Genomic DNA, 17013 nt, shown 5'->3' on the forward strand with positions numbered 1-17013 from the left:
TTGATGTTTGGTTTCCAGCCTTCCTACCCCAGGTACCTACCACCAAAGAAAAGACTCCAGTCCAGAAAAGGATATTTTTTTTATTCAAGTAACTGCAAATAGGAAACCAGATGGGGGGGCCCCAGGCTGGGACAAATAATGGCTACCTCCTCCCCGGCAGAACAGGGGGAGAAGGTGGCCCCTACACCCTTGCCGGTCAATACAGGCCCCCCCCCTCCTCACTCTGCTGCAGCATCCTAGGGGCAGGGCCCCACCTTCCCTGGGACTGGGGTGGTCGGTAACCCAGCCTGCTCTGCCCCAGGCCCCTTCCCCTAAGAGCATCTTGGAGGAGGAGGGTGTGGGCAGAGCAGGAGGAGGCAATGAGGATGAACATTTGGCGCTGGTCGCAGCAGCAATGACGGATGTCTAAGAATGGAAACATTGAACAAAAACAACACAACTGTCCAGAGGTAGTTTGTGAACAGAGGAAAGATGGAACCAGAACCTTGGGGGGTGGGGAGGAGCAGAAGGGTGGGAGTGGGCAAGGCTAGCTCCTTGTTATTAGTGCCCCGTGTGAGGGAAGGGGAAACTGAGGCCTAGGGCGGAAGCGGATGGGGTCAGGCAGCGGCTCCAGCCCACCTTAGGTGGCTGCCACAGGGAACCCGGGCCTCCTGGATAAAGGGTGACCGAACTGCCCCCACTGCAATGGATTCCGGGGTGGGGGTGAGCGGGCTGGAGCCCAGCCGGGGAGGCTAGGGGACTCAGACCCCTCCTGCCTGCCTTCCAGTGCCCCGAACGGCGCTGTCCGACCCAGAGCAAGGACTAGGCAGGGAGGGAAGGAAGAAAGGCGGGTGTGAGCCGCACCTGGGGCCCAGTGCCCCTCCCCACAGGCCATACCTGCTGCCAGTGCAGTGGAGTGGGGCAGATCAGAACGAGACGGGGCCCGGGCCCCTTTTAAGGCCAGGGGAGCCCTCCCAGACCCCTTGGCGGGAAGCCGGAGGCAGGAGTGGGGAAGCAGAAGGGACCCCCAAACCAAGAGCCCAGTCAGCAATGTCCCCACCGCCGAGTATGGGGACGCAGCAGGGGCAGGGTGCGGCGAGGTGAGACATCGGCTTTGTCTGGAGGGGCAAGTGTGCGCGTGGGGGAGGGGTCGCTGGCAGCCGAGACCAAAGGAAACCATTGCCCACTTGGGCCTCGGGGCCCCGCAGCGGCTGGTGTGCTGTGTAGTGTGGTGGCGAGGGCGCAGGTGGGTGGCGGTGACGCGTGGGCCTGGGGGAAGGGGCGGGGGCGGTGGGAGCGGAGCGGAGCTGTCCAGTCCCAGAAGGAAACTGCTCCTCAGTGAAGGAGCGGGCGGCGCGGCGCGGTCACTGCTCCTCCTCGGAGGACTCCTGCGAGATGCCCTCTTCTTCCTCCTTCTCCTGCGCGGTGGGCAGGCCAGTCAGCAGGAGTGCCAGGCCTGCCCCCCTCCACTCCCAGGGGACCGGGGGGAAGGGGTGCAGGCCAAGATAGCCCCCACCCCTCTCCATGCTCCCTGGCTCTCCAGAAGGGGGATGAGTCAGGGCTGAGTGTGTGAGTGACTCAGCAACCTCCACGGCCCAGTTTCATTCATAAAAAAGGAAGAATTTAAAGGGAGGGAAAAAACCCACACACGCACTGCTCTCACACGGAGCCGGCCCCCCTTGGACCTGGGGCCCAGGGTGGGTGCGGGGGGGGGGGGGGCCGCACCGCTCGGTGCAGCACGGAGCCCGGGAAGTGAGGAAGTAGCTGGCTTTCTGTGGGAGGGGAAGGGAGAGGTGGCCAGGGAGAGGGCCGGGGAAAGGGTGGCTGCAGGGTGCGCGAGCCCCCCCTGCTGGGTGCAAGCGCAGGGGAACCAGGTGGCCTTGGCCCGCAGGGGCAGCTGCTGGGCTGTGGAGCTGGGCCGCTGACTGACCCCAGGCCAGGGCGGGGAGGAAGGGGAAGTGTGTGCCGCCGGGCTCACTCACTGGGCGGGAATGTCGGGACACCGCACGGGCCTGCAGCCCCCGTGCCAGGCACAGACTCCAAAACAACTTGTTTCCTGTTACTCACTCCTGGGGCCCAGCCAGCACCCCCGACCCCCCTCCTCACCCTGGTGGTGGCTCAGCTCGAGGAATGAAGGCCTCGGGGAGTTCAGGGAGCAGGTTTGGGGTAGAAAACAGCCAGGAGGAACAAGGCTGGGGTGGCCCTAAACTCCAGCGTAGGCCCCACAGGCAGCCTCCTGACTCCGCCCACCTCCCTCCGTTTCTAGCTTTTTGGGGGGACTCCGAAATGGATAGGTGAGGACAAATGTCACCCTATGCCCAGGTGGCATCCTTTCCTCATTTCTATTAGTGGGGGGTGGGGAGGGGCTAGATGGCCTCCAAGTTCTCCCTAGCAGTTGAGTCTGTAGGAGAGGCAGTCCCCCACCAGGGCAGGGCAGGGCAGGGCAGGGCAGGGCAGGGCAGGGGTCTAGGCTGGTTTGTACCTGGGACCCGTTACTTCTATGGCCACAGCCCTTTAACAGCCCTGGGCTGGGTGCCAGGACCCAGAATCCCTTTCCCTCCCTAGGCCTGGCTGAGTGAGGCTGCCCTAGCGTGCCTGGCTCAGGTCACTACCTTTCCACGGTGAGCACCCAGGAGCAGCATCACCCACCCTCCCCGCCCTCCCCAGAGACACCGAACCACTGCCGCCGCCCCTTGGCCTACCAGTTTTTTGGGTCTGCCCCTTGGTTTCCTCCCTGGAGTTGTGGTGGTTTTCTAGATGGTCCGAGAAAAGAGCCACTAAGTCAAAACTGTCCTGGACGGCACTCCCCCGATGGCCAGGGCCCCGACGGTGAGGGAGAGCTGGGAGGGGCGGAACTACCTACCGCTGCTCAGGGCAGCCAGGACTGTCACCCCGGCAGGCCCACCCGAGTCCAGCTGGTGATGACTGGCCAGCCACGCTGCCCCCCCCCAATACACACACACGCCCCCCACTCCCTCCTCCACCCATGACTCAGAGGATATGAGTCGTGTCTCAGAAAAAATAAAATAAAAAACAAAACAACTTCCCCAAGAGGCTGATGCCCCTGTGAATCCGGCCTTCCCGGCTTATCCCCGCTCCCTTGGGACCCTGGGAACCCCGGAATGGAAGGAACCACTCTCGGCCCAGGGACTGGTGCAGCTGTTCCTTCTACAGACGAGGAAGCCGCAGCCGCAGGACTTCTGACCTGACTTCCCCTTTGTGCTGGGCAGGACCAAGTCCCCAGAAGGAAGACCCAATCACCCTGCTTCCCCCAATTTGCAGAGACTCGCCGATGCCCATATGCCAGGGAAGAGGGGGCGGGGTCTGGTCCCCCCCAGCGAGCCCCCCAGCTGTGGCCCTGGGGAGGGGGGCCTCCCCCTTCCCCCCTTTGTCCTCACCCGGGTCTTGGCAGCACCCTTGTTTTTGCTCCCCTTTGGTCGGCCCCGAGGTCTCTTCGGTGTTGGCACTTCGCTGGGTTCCTTCTGCAGAGACAGATGGGGTCATCAGATGCCACCTGTCCCACCCCTTTCCGAAGACACAGCTCTCTCCCCTGACCCCAGCGAGGCTGAATCGGCAAGCCATCACCCCGACCCAGAAATCCACAGGCACCAGGGCAGGCAAGCCCTCATGACACAGGTTCTCACCTTGACCGTCTTTTGCAAAGCCCCTCCCATGCATCCCTGTGACAGCAAAATGAAAAGAAGCCAAAAAGGGAAAGGTGTCACCGGGGCAGAAAGATACGGTCAGGCAGTTCTGCCGTCGAAACAGCTCTAAGCTCTCGGGGCAAAACACAGAATGCTTGGGCCTCGGATTCCCTGACAGTAAATGGTGACAAGACTCACCTCACAGGGCGTTGTGGAAAGTAAAGGAAGGATGTGGAACCGTCTAGCGCTGGGCCAAGACTACCCCCTCAGACGATATATGCTGGAGACTGTGGGGGAGTCAAGAAGGGAAAGGATGCCCCCCGCCCCACACCCCAGTGGAGGGAACTTCCAGGAGAAGAAATTATTGCCCGCGTGTCAGAAACCCAGAGATCCCGGCCACGGTTGCCGCTGACATCTTAGTAAGCCTGACAGAATAAAAACGGTTTCGGGGTGGCTGCCCAGAGGCTGTTTAGAACTACGGTCCAGTGACCCAACACCCCTTCTTGGATACCCCCCTGTGGAGCCCAGCTAACAGGATCGAGGTGGAGACCAAAGGAATCAGTCTGGCCTTTCCCCTCTCGCACATTGTGGCGGCAGGTCAATGTCACCACCGACTCCCCACGCTCATCATCTCCCCTATAGATGGCGCTCTCCAACCTACAGGTGCGGAAACCCGGGACCCACTGTGCACAGGGTAGGGGTTGCCCCTAATCCCTTTCCTCTTCCCTGGCCTCACCAGCTACTACACCTCTGAGAGAATCCAAAATCTCCCCCCCTCGCAGGACAGGGGTCCCCCACAGCCTGACCGGCCGTGCTCCCTACGGTGCCCCCCACAAGGCCAGGCTGGCTCTCTAACCCCAGGAGACCTCAGCAAGGGACAGCATTGGGGTCGAGGGTCACTCTCTCACCACCTCCCCTATAGCTTTAAGTTCTCAGGCTTCAGTTTCCCTTTTACAGAGCCCGAGCCCGAGCCTGGCCCAGGGCCACTCGAAGGGAGGCCCATGGATAGGTGGTGGCCCAGGAGGTTTCTGGTACAGGCCTGCACCAAGGACGTACAGAAATCGACAGCGGAGGTATTTATAAACTTTCACGGTTAACTGACAGACTAGTACGTGCAAGGAATCTCGGGACTGGAAATGGGGAACTTCTACACACACGTAACTCATCGTTTCCGTGTTTTATAAACGCGCGGGTCCAGGACAGACTGGAAGTCAAGTGTGGGTAGTCCACCAGAGTCTGACCACAGTCGCTTCTGGCCGGATCGTCCAGCAAGATTCCTCAGCCCCCACTTCTCTCCTGGGGCCTCAGGAACGGACCAGGGTGGGCGTGCGCTGGGTGCTTGTGTGCGAGACGCACCCCGAGAGAGGATCCTGCACCCCTCCGGTCCAGTTGTCACTTGCCGAGACACCTGGCACCTCCCTAGCCCAGAGGGGGTAAACCGAGGCAAAGGTTCGGACACCCACCTGACTCCCTACCAGCGCCGTCCCGGGACTCACCGGAGGCTGCTTGCGCGGCCTGCCCCGACCCCGCTTCTCAGTGCCGTCCTTTTCCTGCTTGGAGGCCAAGGGCTGGCTGGACTTCGAGCTCGACTCGCTCATCTTCCCTTCTCTCCGGAGCAGGTGGAGGAGCGATGGCTGGGATGCTATGGAGTAGGGAAAGTCATTTCAAACACAACACCTTGCTTCGGCCGCCTCNCCCCCCCCCCTTACCACCCCCACCCTCAAGGTGGCCTGTGCTGATGTGCCTGCTCCCAGGGACCCAGGATCCCCACCCTGCTCGGCTGGTGGGGGTGGAGGGTCTGCCCAGCCCCAGCGCGCAGGGTGGGGTCGAGCCGTTGGCTCTAATCAGCTCCTTATCTCTTGCTCAGAAGGGCGCTTTGTTGTTCTGCCACCCCCACAGGGCCCAGGCCCAAGATGTGGGTGAGGTCACCAGGGCAAAGGTGTGGATGAGGTGGGGGGCGAGAGCAAGAAGCCTCACACGGCCCGGGGTCCCCCCTCTAGCCAGCTGCCCTATTTCTTAAGAGGAAACTAAGCCTGAGTGGCTCAGACAACAAGGGAGGAAAGGTAAGCAGAGAGAATAAGCCTCGGGCATCCATCTGGCAGCCATGGGCATCAGTCCCCAGCCCGCCTGGCGCAGAGTACTGCTCAGCCCAAGCCTCAGGACCAGGCACTACCAGGGCCAACCTTGACCCTGTACCAATCGCCAGGCCAGGGATGGTGCCCGTCCCGCCAGTTAGTTCTCTCTGCTCTCTCCCTGGGTAAAGCCTTGGGGACTCAAGGTCAGGTACAATTTGGAAAGGAGGAAGCTGCATGGGAGAGGAAAAGAAACCCAAAGCTGAAACGTGGAGCTCCTCTTCTACCCCGTCCACCTGGAGTCAAATGAGATCGTCTCCTTTGATGCCTGCTTTCAGGAGGGGCAGGAATTCTCCACTGAGATGGATCCTTCCAACAGATGCTAGGTGCCCTCCCCCACGCACCGCCCTCCACCCCAGCCTGGGCAGGGCTACTCCTCCAAAGCTCCTTAGTTCTTTTCTAGCATCTTCCCTCTTCTTATAGGCCATTTTGGGTTTCTTCAGCCCCGCCAATTTTGAGTTTACCTAAAACCTCCACTGCTAGGAACATCTGCCCCCTTTATTTGGGAGCCTCTTCCAGAAGCTTAAGGCAGTGAGGGTGCCCCACCCCATCTGTCTTCCCAGCTATGGAGATGCGCAACCTGAGAGACCTATGGCTCCACACCTCCCTGGTAACCAGTCTTTGGTGGCACTTGACAAAGGGTGGGCCCAAGCTGCCTCATTTCTAAAAGACCTTCCCTCTGTAACATGGGGGTAACGGTAAGACATCTACCCCAACCGCCTCTCGAGACTGATGATGCAAGATCAAACCTTGCTCCAAGCAAAAACTAGAACATTTGAAAATGACTTTTCTTCCTCCTTTTCAGACAATTTCCAATTTTAACTCGATGAGAGGGAAAAAAAGTTTTTTTTCCTGCAAACTTGGGACTTTTGAGAGCCGGAGGCCCCCATCCCCAAACATCAAGATTCTCCAGACGGCGAGACTTCGTCTGGTAATTATTCTATTTTATAATATTTCAGACTTGAAGACCCTTTTAAACAAGGTGGTTGGTGATTTATCCTGCTCCGTCATTAGTGGCTTGGCCTGCTCTGTAATTACAGGCAGTGATTAGAATCTTATATTACACCACAGGTTTCCCTTCAAACTAAACATCAAAATTAATCAGCCTAAATGAGTGCTGACCTCACATGAGGTCTGCTGAAGGCCCCCTCACAGAGGGGGTTCCAGTTGGGCCAAGCCAGCCCCTAATCCCAGAAAGCCCGGGCCCAAGCAGGCCTGGGAATCCTGGTGGGTCTCTGGGGAAGTTCTTGCATCATCTGGTGCTTTCCCCCCACTTCTCGCTACTGGGGACCCTTTAATCCACTCTCTAACCCCCCCTATCCAGGCCTCCAGGAACTGAATGAAGGCCTGAGGCCCTCTCTGGTGAGACCAACAAATGCTTGTCTCTTCCACCTGTTTCTGAAAATCAGAGGCCTGGCTACGCGAAGCCATGTTTAGGGCCCGACCTCAATCCTTCAGTCTGTAATAAGCCCTTCAGGGCCTCAAGCTTGTCCCCACTACACACCGAGCACGCAGTGTGTATTCCACAAATGCTCAGGGAATCTACAAGAACGACCCTTAGGAAATCCTCACGGCGCTCCCTTGTTTTCCGGGAAAAAAGTAGCCCAGAGAGGCCTGATGAGTTGCCCAAGGTCACACAGCAAGTAGGCGAGCAGGACGGAGTAGGTTCCTGGCGACCCCTCTAGCCCGCCACTTTCCTTACCCGCCCGGAGACCTTTTAAGTCCCTGTCTCCCCCTGCTCCGGCCCGGGCTCCAGGGTGACTCTGCAAGTGTCTGCGCCGGGCCGTTGCAGGTCGGCCGGCGGGACTAGGGGCCAGAGCGCGCGGGGGGAGGGGCACAGGCTGCTCTTGCAGGCGCGGGAAACTGGTGCACCCCGACCGCATGCACCGCCACGCGGGTGCACCCGGCCCCACTTCCTGCCAGAGGGGGCACCCAAGCCCGCCTTGGGGCAGGAAACCTGGCGCGCGCGGGCGCGGGGTAGAGGAAGAAAGCCACCTCCCTCCGCCCCCTCCCCGCAAAATAAAGCCCCAGAAAAAAAAAAAAATTGAAACGGGGAGTCAAAGGGACTAGTTCCAACAGAGCCCTGCAAAGCAGAGAAACCTGTTTGTGGGGGCGGAGGGCAGGCCCGGCCCTGGGGGCTGAAGAGGCGCGGGCCGGGCCAGAGGTGGGGTCCAGGTGAAGCCCCAAACCCAGGCCGGCGACTCGGCCTCATCTGCGTGGGGGGGGAGGGGGCACCAGGAGAAAGGCCGAGCCCGAACGGGGCCGAATTGCGGGGTTCCTGCCCATCCCCCTCACTTCCAANACGGTGCTGGGCGCTGAGGACCGGCCTGGCTCCGCCGCCGCCGCCGCTGGTAGCAAATGCGGATCTGAAACCGGGAGAGAGAGCAGAGGCGCTCAGAGACCGCCGCCGCCGCGTGCTCGCCGCCCAGGCCCCCACGGGGTATTTATCTGTCACATCCAGGCGGGGGGACAAAAATATTCACCCTCCCCCGAAGGATGGCGAGGGGCAGGAAGCTAGGCACGGCCCGTGCGCGGCCTCAATAAATAAATAATTTAATTAAATGATAGATATAAATAAAAGAAGCCACCGGAGGGGCCGCGAACTCACGCCTTCTTGGAGCCGCGCCAGCGCCAGAAATAGCCCGGGCTCGGAGTCCCAATTAGAGGAGCGCAGCCCCGGCTCAGGGGAGCTTAAAAAGAGCGACCCAGGGGCAGGGGGGACGGGCCCGCCCGCGCCAGCCGTGTNCTGGGCCGGGAGACACGGGAAGGTGCACAGAGGGATCACCAAGAAGCTTTTCGCTGGGGGAGGGCGCCCTTACAGCCAGAAACGGGGGTCCCCGGGAGAGTCCCCTCTAGGGGCCTTCCGGGCGTGTGGGCCTGGCGCCCGCGGGGCGCGTTGGTCGTGGGCGGGCGTTTCGTGCCTGCGGGGTCCGCGCGGGCGGGAGGGGGTGGAGAGAAACGCGCCGGTGAGAGGATTCCGCGGCCTACCCGCCGCCCCCTGCGCCCAGACACACGGCTCATAGATTTCCCCTGGGCGGACAGGTGTCAGCGTGTGCATTTCGGTGCCAACCTGCGTGTGGCTGCCGGGTGAAATTCAAGTCTTGTGAAATTCAAACGTGAAACTTGTGAAATCCCGACTTTTCGTTTATTAATGGCCGCGAGTGAGCCGTGGTCAAGGTGCATCCTCCAAAGGAAACACACGATTGGCTCGTTTGCAGGTAAACCTGAGGGAGGCTTCGTTCCTTTAGGTGACCTGGACGAGGTTTTGGAGCCGTGCGTTTCCACTTTGCGCCCTGGCTCCTCCCCGCTGTGACTTTAAAGGAAAATAAGAAAGCGTGAGCCCGCGGTCGCCTGGAAGCACTTTGAGGGCAGGGACTGGGTCTACGCAAGCCTTACCCGCCACGCCTGGCCCGCCCGGCGCAACAAAGACTTGTTGCACGCTTGAGAAGGAAGCCAAAGTGAAAAGATGGCGGGGAGGGCGGTGGGAGAAGAAAGGGCGCTGTCAGCGGCGCGCCCTGCAGGCCGGGCCCGGGGCCTTCTCGGGCACACCTCCCCGCCCCTGGTCCCCGAGGCGGCCTTCCACACCTCCCGTGATGCAGGGAAATGCAATGCGGCCCGGTGACACACGGCTGTGACTCATGTTTTTCTTTGCTCCCCTTCTTCCTCCCGGGTCGGCCAAGGCCCCGGCCCAGCCCCCTCTTCAGGGGGCGAGCCGCCGACGGAGGGGGGACGCCAGGAAAACCCTGAGTCCGGAGTGGAGGCGGGGTGGGGAACCGGAGGGGCCGGGCCTCCTACTTTCAGGAATGTTTCAGGAATGTTTCCGGTGGGGGTGGGGAGTAGAGCCGGGAGTGGGCCCAGCCCCCACCCGGGGCGGCGGGCTGGCGCTCCGGGCCGGGGGCAGCACGTGCTCGGCCGGGTGGGGGCGGGGACGGCCGGGCGGGCGGGCGCTGGGNATCTTTGTACCCTGCGTGCCGATCGCGCGCTTAGTAGGCCGCGAGATGAGTTGGCTGGAGGCATCGAGTGAGCTCGAGAACCTTTGCAGCGTTGAGTGGAAGAATGGCCCTTCGGTTCTTCCCCGACTCCCCTCGGGTCACAGTTCCCCGCCAGCAAGCCTGGCCCGGGGGTAGCCCGCGCAGAACCGCGGCGCCCCTAGACTCGGCCCTCCCCACGGCCGCCTGCGCCGCTAGGCCTGGGGCCGATGGCCGGGAGGCGTGGGAAGGGTCCTGGGGTAGGCCCCTTGCCTGGACGCAGCCAGCCTGGGGCTCCTCTGCCGTCTGCTAGCGACTTGTTGGCCTGTGGCGGTCCCGGAGGGAGGCCGGGAAGGGAGACAGGACTTCTGCCTCGAGAGGCTGTGGGAAAACTTGGCCAACTTTTTGGCCCACTTCTAACAAAACGACTTGATCTTATTTTTCCTACTCTTCTTTTCCCCCTCGTCCTGATTTTCTCACCGACTTGGGGTTTGTTTGTTTGTTTGTTTTTACCTTGTGTTACGTGTGTTTCTGTAAGCCTCACAAGCCCTCTCTGGAAGGAGGCAGGTGTAAGTAAAGTGTGCACAGATAAAGTAGCTTGTGACTCTTAAGCATTACCCACGCCCTTGAACTCCACGGAACTACCCACTGACCCGCACCTCCCTGCTTTCTGCATTACAGATGCCCGGAATCCCCTTCCTTTCCTTTCTTTCCTCCTGCAGTAAGTAGTTAGTTAAGATATCGTCCTTGCCCTGGCGAATTTCATATTTAGAGGAATTGGAACCAAGAACCCTTGAGAGAAAGCAGAGCAACAATCCAGGAGATGCCACCAGGCAGAGTGTGTTCGTTCATTTGGCATTTATTGAAGGCCTACTGTTTAGGAAGAACTGGTCCAAAGCCTTGGCGTATAACAAAGCAAGGTTCCCTGTGCTCTTGAAACTGCAGACTAGGGGGTCAGGCCCTTAAACGGAGACTCCGAGACTTCGTAGGTGCTACAGAGGGAGACTGGATGGGAGCTCGGGGTAGTCAGGGAAGTCGCTGGAGCAGGCCTTGAGCTGGCCTTGATGGGATCTGGAGAAGTGAGGGGCCATGGGGAGCATGCAGGAGGAAAGATCTATTCTGGGCCTGGGGAAATCAACCTGCTTGGGCAAAGCCTGGGGAGTCCCAGGGGAATCGGTCATGGTGGAACTGGTCTAGCTGACCGGAAGCATGCTCTTATTGTCAGAGTTGGGTTATACAGTTTCCACAAGGACAACCCAGTGAACTTCAGGACCCCAACGGGAATGTCCAGGGAATGGGGGGTTTGGGTTAACTGTACGTTTCAGGACGGCTGAAGGGCAAGCTCCTTTTCTCCTGAGCTGCCGCGATTCTTCCCGATGGATGCCATTGCTTCCTGCTGCCTTGCTAAGTGGCGCAGCGGGAGCCCGGCAGTCTCCCAGTACAAGCTTGCCGATGCAGAGGCTGTAGTAGGCTGGGGTGCCCCCTTAGCATCCCCTGGGGCTCCGCGTCTCTCTGCATCTCTCCAGTCAGCATGTTTGTCGCTTATCTCTCGCTTCGGAGTCAACTACAGCTCGTAGAAGAGTCGAGGGAAAGACCATTGTGAATGGCTCCATGGAGTGTTTGGATTAGTCGAGGTTTTCTGAAAGTCACAGGGATGAAGTCTGGTCATGTTCCGTGTCCAGCCCAACGTGAAAGGTAGATGGGAGGAAGTGGCCAGAAGAGCAGCAGGCATTGTGTAACCTATGGGCCAAACCGGGATGCCTTTTAAAGGGAACGTTTTACGGATGAAAACTACATCCAGAAAATGGGCAATCCTGTTATCAGTTCAAATGTGTTTTCGTAGAGGGAGAACACTTGTGTCGCCAGCACCCGGATCAAAAAGCCATCTCCAGCTCCCCTCGTGTAACCACTGTCCCCACTAGCATCCCCTAGGTTCACCATTTCTGTGCCACGTATGGGTGGAGTCACGGCTTATGTATTCCTGGGTTCGTTTCCGTTGCTCAGCATCACGTCTGAGTTTCATCCGTGTGGCACATGGCTGCCGAATGTTCATCCTTGCGGCACGGTTATGTGGTGTGAACGAGCCACAGCGCATGCATCTGTTCTGTTGAAGGGCATTTGGTTAGGCTCCGGTTTGGGGCTATTACGAAGCGTGCTGCTGTGAGTGTTCCAGAATAGGTTTCGGTGACGTGATGTGCAGATTTCTGCGAAGCAGCTTCCTAGGAAAGGAATTCTGGGATCATAGGGTATGCAGGTCCGACGGTCACAGACAGGCGGGNCTACTCTAACCAGGATTGACCCAGGACCCTATCAACCAGGATTGACCCACGGGAGTCGCATATAGGTCACCCCGGCGCAGAGTGTGTGACCAGTCTCCCGGAGAGTCACCCAGCTACTAGTACATCTGGTCTTCTGGCAGGATCAGGTCTCCAGGCCCTGCTGACCACAAGCTCTGCTGCCAGGAGGCCTGGCAGGCCTAGAATGGGAGGAGAGCCTCTTCGGCTTCCAACTTTCGAGGGAAAAACTCTCCAACGATTTGGAAGGCCCAGGAGGCAGGCACCCCCGTGCCCTGAGCCAGCCACCCACGCGGTATGGCTGCAGGACACCATGGACGTCGTCGACCTTCTTCAAGCCTGAAACCCAGGACAGCCCCGCTCCTCTCCAAGCTCAGAAAACCTGAGGAAAAGGATGTTTAGGAGCACATACTAAATGCATCTGCGTTCTCAGATCCCTCGATGTTCCCCGGGTCAGTAATGCAACTGTCCCCATCATACAGGTGTTAAAACTGAGGCTCAGGGAGGTTAAACAACTTGGCGTTTCAGCAGCTTGCGTGTGTTCCCGGGCTAGCTGGGCCTGCTGCCTTCTCCCAGCCCGGCCAGATGGATTCCCTCCAGGCGCCAAGATAGGCACTGGGGCTGTGGCTTGAACTAGGTAGCTACATTCCCCGTCTTTCGGTGGTGTACTTTGGGCGGGGGAGTACATGGTAATATCCTTTCACCAGTGTGGTCCCTGCTGGAATGAGGACATGAGGAGCACCAGGCAGGGGCCCAGCGTGTGAGTGGAGCATCCCGGGAAGCCCTAGAAGCGGGCAGGTGAGGCGGCAGGGCATCTGATACAGAGATGGGCTCGGGGCTGCGGCAGATTCAGCACCGCTCCCCACGTGGTTTTGGATATGAGTCAGGTCCCAGCAAAAGAAGAGTGAGGTGTGGAGGAAGCAAGGAAAGGAGATGTTGTTGTGTGGGCCATGGAGACTCCGGCCCACACAGCATATCTGCAGCACACACAGTGTCCGTCATCAGCTTTATGGGGATCAAGAGGCAGGCACAGGGGCCGAGCAGCCTCCTGTCCCTGGATCACAGCTCAGCTACTCAGGTGGGGTCTTCTGATTCCATCCCTCCTGCCCCCATCAGAGCAGAGGGTATTCCGTTGTCCCAGGAGGCCCAGTCTGGAGCCGGCTTCCCCAGTTCCTCCAATGGCTTTAGAAGCACCTCATCCCTGGTATTAAATCTCTTTCCACCTAAAACATAAGGTCCATCCCACCTCTGCTCAAAATCCTCGAGGGGTTCCCATCTCAGAGTAAAACCGAGGTCCTCACAAAGGCCCACAAGGCCCTGCAGGGTGCCCTGCCCCTAACCTCATCACTTACCTGCTGCCCTGCATCAACCACACCAGCCTCCTCCATGCCCCCACCACCTGTCAGGCAAGAGCTCACCCCAGGGCCTTTGCACTTGCCATTGCTGCTGCCTGACTTGTTCTTCCTACCCCCACCCCCCCTGAAGATCCTCAGGGCTCGCTCACTCACTGCCTTCAGGTCTCTGTTCAATATTACTGCCCACACTAGAAAAACTGCACGTCTGCCCGCTGTAGTCATTCATCCACGTTACCACTGTTCTCCCCCTGTAACACTTACCGATTTCTTCCATACTGTATAACTGACTTTGTACTTCACTATTATCTGTACAAGTGGCCGATTTGTTTCCCGGCCAGCGCTCTCTACTGGAAGGCCAGAGGAGTTCGAGGTGTTGGGTTCACAGGGCTATCCCTGGGGCCTCGCAGTGTTCGAACCTAAAAAAACCCAAAAGGTTATCGAATGAAGAATGATTAGCCAAAGTGATTTCTGTGATCATAAACACCAAGCCACAGGGCATCAGGTTGGGAATAGGACATCTGTCCCCAAACCTCAAGGCAGAGAAAAGGGCAAGGGACCCAGCAGATCATGATGGGAGTGACAGGGTGGCCCAGCCCGAGACAGGGCTTCTGCACCTTACAAAACACCTGTTTGGTGGTGGGTTTTTTTGTTTGGTTGTTGGTTGTTTTTTTTTTTTTTTTGTCATCTCACTGAGTTAAAACCACTGTAGCTTCGTTATCCCGTGATCTGCACACAGACTCATTGCTAGCAGGCCGTACCTTCAGATCTTCCAGCGTGCCAGCAATCAGGGGAAATTGTTTTTTCCCTTGGTCTCAGGTTTAGTCATCAGGAGCTGGCAGCCACCTGACAACCATCTTGGCCCTTGGGCTGGGGCGGACCGGCCAGGTTGCTTGTCAGTGGCTGGGCAGGGGTGGCAGCTCTCCAGAGTGTGCTTTGGGTGAGTGTAAGATTTAAGCTTTGCCTGGAACAAAAGAGTTTCCCTTGGGTCTGAGGAGCTACCTGACAGTGGCCAGGGCAACAGGCTCTGTGGGTACAGCGCCCCACACAGGACCGGCTGAGAGCGCACACACTTGCAAGCTGCGTGGTCCGTGTAAGCCCTTCCAGTGGAAGGAGGTGTTAGGGCAGTGACTGTGGCCCTGTGGCCCTGTCCCCTGGGGGCCGAGGTGTGTTCCCACTGCGGGCCTGTGGCCCTGTCCTTTGGGGGCCTGAGGTGTGTTCCGGAGCCGGGCTTGAGGCCCTAGGCTGGGTTTCTCTCCAGGCCACATGCCCTCTGGGGTTGGATGTCCATGTCTCTTGTTAACCAGCTCTAGTACTTGCAGACTCGGACTCCGGGCCTGTAGTTTAGCCACCTGCTCCCACCCACCTCACATCCTTTTGGAAACAGGCCCCGAGGGTTCCGGAGAATTTCCTGTGGTCTTTAACTGGTTTCTCTTGTCTCTATTCCTTACCTACTTTCCAAGCTGCATGAGACTAAGTGCTGGGGCCGGGGAAGGGGATAGGGACCCCTGAAGTCTTCAAGAGTGACCGACTTCAAGACAACTTGCTGCAGGGAGGCTCCCTCCTACCCGATGTCTGGGGTCGCGTGAGTCCCCACTGGGTCCTTCTGCCTCCGCGGCTGCTCTAACGGGGACCCACAGTGCTCTGTCCCTTCCACGACACCCTGACCCTTAGCGCTGAGAGGGTGACTCAGGGGTCTCCATACTGGGATCGGGCGGGAGGACTGCCGCCTGCCGAGCCCAGTAGCACGTGGGACGCCTGCGCGGGGCTCTCGGCCCCACAGGCCAGCCAGAGTCTGGAGAGAGAAAGGAGAGCAGGGTGGAGGTCGAAGGGCGGGGGCCTGGGTTGAGGAGGAGGTGGGCTGGGGGTGAGGGGAGGAGCCAACACCAGGCCCGGGATTTGTCGGAAGCCTCCAGGGCTTTGTTTTGTTCTTCTCCCCACCCGCGAGCCTCGCACCAGGGCCTAAGGGGGCCTTGGCGCTCCGCACAAGTTTGGTGAATGGATGGATGAATGAGAGCCAAAGGGACTGGGGGAGGGGCGGAGGAAGTGGGGAGCTGGGGGGGAGGGGAGAGAAGCAGGCTGGGGGAGGGGAGGTAGNTCCCGCCAGCTTAAACCTCGTTGCTCCCTGCTCACCCGCAGCCGCCAGGCCTCTCTCCCACTCCCTGAAGCCCTGGGGGTCGTAGGTCCTCCCGGGCCTCCTCCTTATTGAGAATTGAATGGCGCCGTTCTTAGTCTTCCTTTCTTACTTTCTAGGAATCCAGCCACCCTGGGGTCGGTGGTCCTCTGGGCCTTGAATCCCTGACTGGCCCTGGTGGACAGTGGCAGTCTGATGGTGAACCTGGGCTTGGACACCCCCTCCCCATTCCCCACTTTGAGGTCTGGAGGACAGGAAATACAGCGACTAGGGTGTGCGCCACCTTGGAGCGAGCGCCTGGGGTGGGTCTCTGGAGTAGCGCAGGGAGCCGGTGGGCAGAGAGAATCCAAAGGCTTGCCTCGCTGGCGGCTGCCCGGGCCCCGACTCTTGCGGGAAGCAGTGGGGCTCAGTGTGGGCAGCGCCAGGCAGGAGCTGCTGACAGCCAGGTTTCTGGGTCACCATCCAGGGTGCCCTGCCAATTCCCAGGCCTTGGGGGTGGGGTGAGGGGTGAGGGCCGTCTGGATCCCAAGCCCAGACCCTGCCGCCTCCTTTGTCTGGGCCACTTCTGGGCCTGCGCCCATCCCCCACTTCCAGCCTTGCCAGGGCCTCCTCAGAGCCCCGGAGCCCCCCAGGAGGGGGCTAATGGTTGAACCTGGAACTTCCCGTGGGCTCGTGGGCCCGCTGGCCTACCTGCCCTGAAGGTGGGGTGTACAGAGGTGATCTAGAAGTTCTCCCACGGCAACCCCTTGGCTCGGGGCTCCTGGGTGACTCCTGTGGTTCCTATGCCTTTTCCTGGCCTTCTTGGCCTGGGTGGGAGGGGTTTTTGTGAGCGGGATGCCTTTTGTGGGCAGAAATCCTTCTACTGGTTCTCAAAGAGGGAATTCACCTTTCCAGTATCATGAGGTTGGCACCTGGTGCCCCCATCTACCTTGACATTGGCCTGTGTCCAGCTTAAGCAGTGGCTTGGTCCCCAGAAGTCTGCAGTACTTTTTTCTCTCAAGAGCTCTAAGCATCCATCCCACAGTGAAACTGAGGTCCAAAGAGATGAAGTATCTTGCTGTAGCAAGGGGTAGAAACCGATAAAAGTGGAGAGAGTGTGGGGGGAGGGGGCGGTCGGGAGCTAGTCTGCCTTCTGTGGCCATTAAGTGTTGGGGGTGTTGGGGTGTGACTCAGACTGGGAGCCTGTGCCCCGGCCACTGGTACAGACGGCTGGAGGGGTGGGGACAAAAATAGCATTTAATGAGTCCTCATTTACTCCCAGATAGGAGGGAGGCATCACGCCTCCATTTTGTACATGAGGACACTGGGGTTCAGTAAGGTCAGGTGACTTGGATTCAGAATATCTAGGGGTCTCCGTTCTCTGAATCCTACCCCTCCCCCACCCTGCTCTCCCCGCCCCGTAACCCTNCTTTATCTGACATCTAGACTGTGCTGCCTATTACTGCTGCCACCAGGCACAGGTGACGACTTAGCACCTGAAGCATGGGGAGTCAGAACTGAAATGCACTAG

At 59.3% G+C, this 17013-nt stretch overlaps 1 protein-coding gene across 2 annotated transcripts; it reads right to left on the reverse strand.

The window, feature by feature from the left end:
• Nucleotides 1–60: 60 nt before the first annotated feature.
• HMGA1 (high mobility group AT-hook 1) lies at nucleotides 61–5285 on the reverse strand. 2 transcript variants are annotated; one of them, XM_077754752.1, is made up of 4 exons: nucleotides 5120–5285; nucleotides 3378–3461; nucleotides 2682–2732; nucleotides 61–1397 (listed from the first exon to the last, which is right to left on the reverse strand). In XM_077754752.1, the coding sequence occupies exons 1-4, from the start codon at nucleotides 5219–5221 to the stop codon at nucleotides 1344–1346; spliced, it is 291 nt and encodes a 96-aa protein (XP_077610878.1). In that variant the 5' UTR covers nucleotides 5222–5285; the 3' UTR covers nucleotides 61–1343. The 2 variants fall into 2 exon arrangements, with proteins under 2 accessions (XP_077610878.1, XP_077610877.1); XM_077754751.1 differs by having other exon boundaries at nucleotides 5087–5285.
• Between the last annotated feature and the right edge of the window lie 11728 nt (nucleotides 5286–17013).

The sequence above is a fragment of the Crocuta crocuta genome, unplaced genomic scaffold (assembly GCF_008692635.1).
Source record: "Crocuta crocuta isolate KB4526 unplaced genomic scaffold, BGI_CrCroc_1.0 scaffold132, whole genome shotgun sequence".
Lineage (NCBI taxonomy): Eukaryota > Metazoa > Chordata > Mammalia > Carnivora > Hyaenidae > Crocuta > Crocuta crocuta.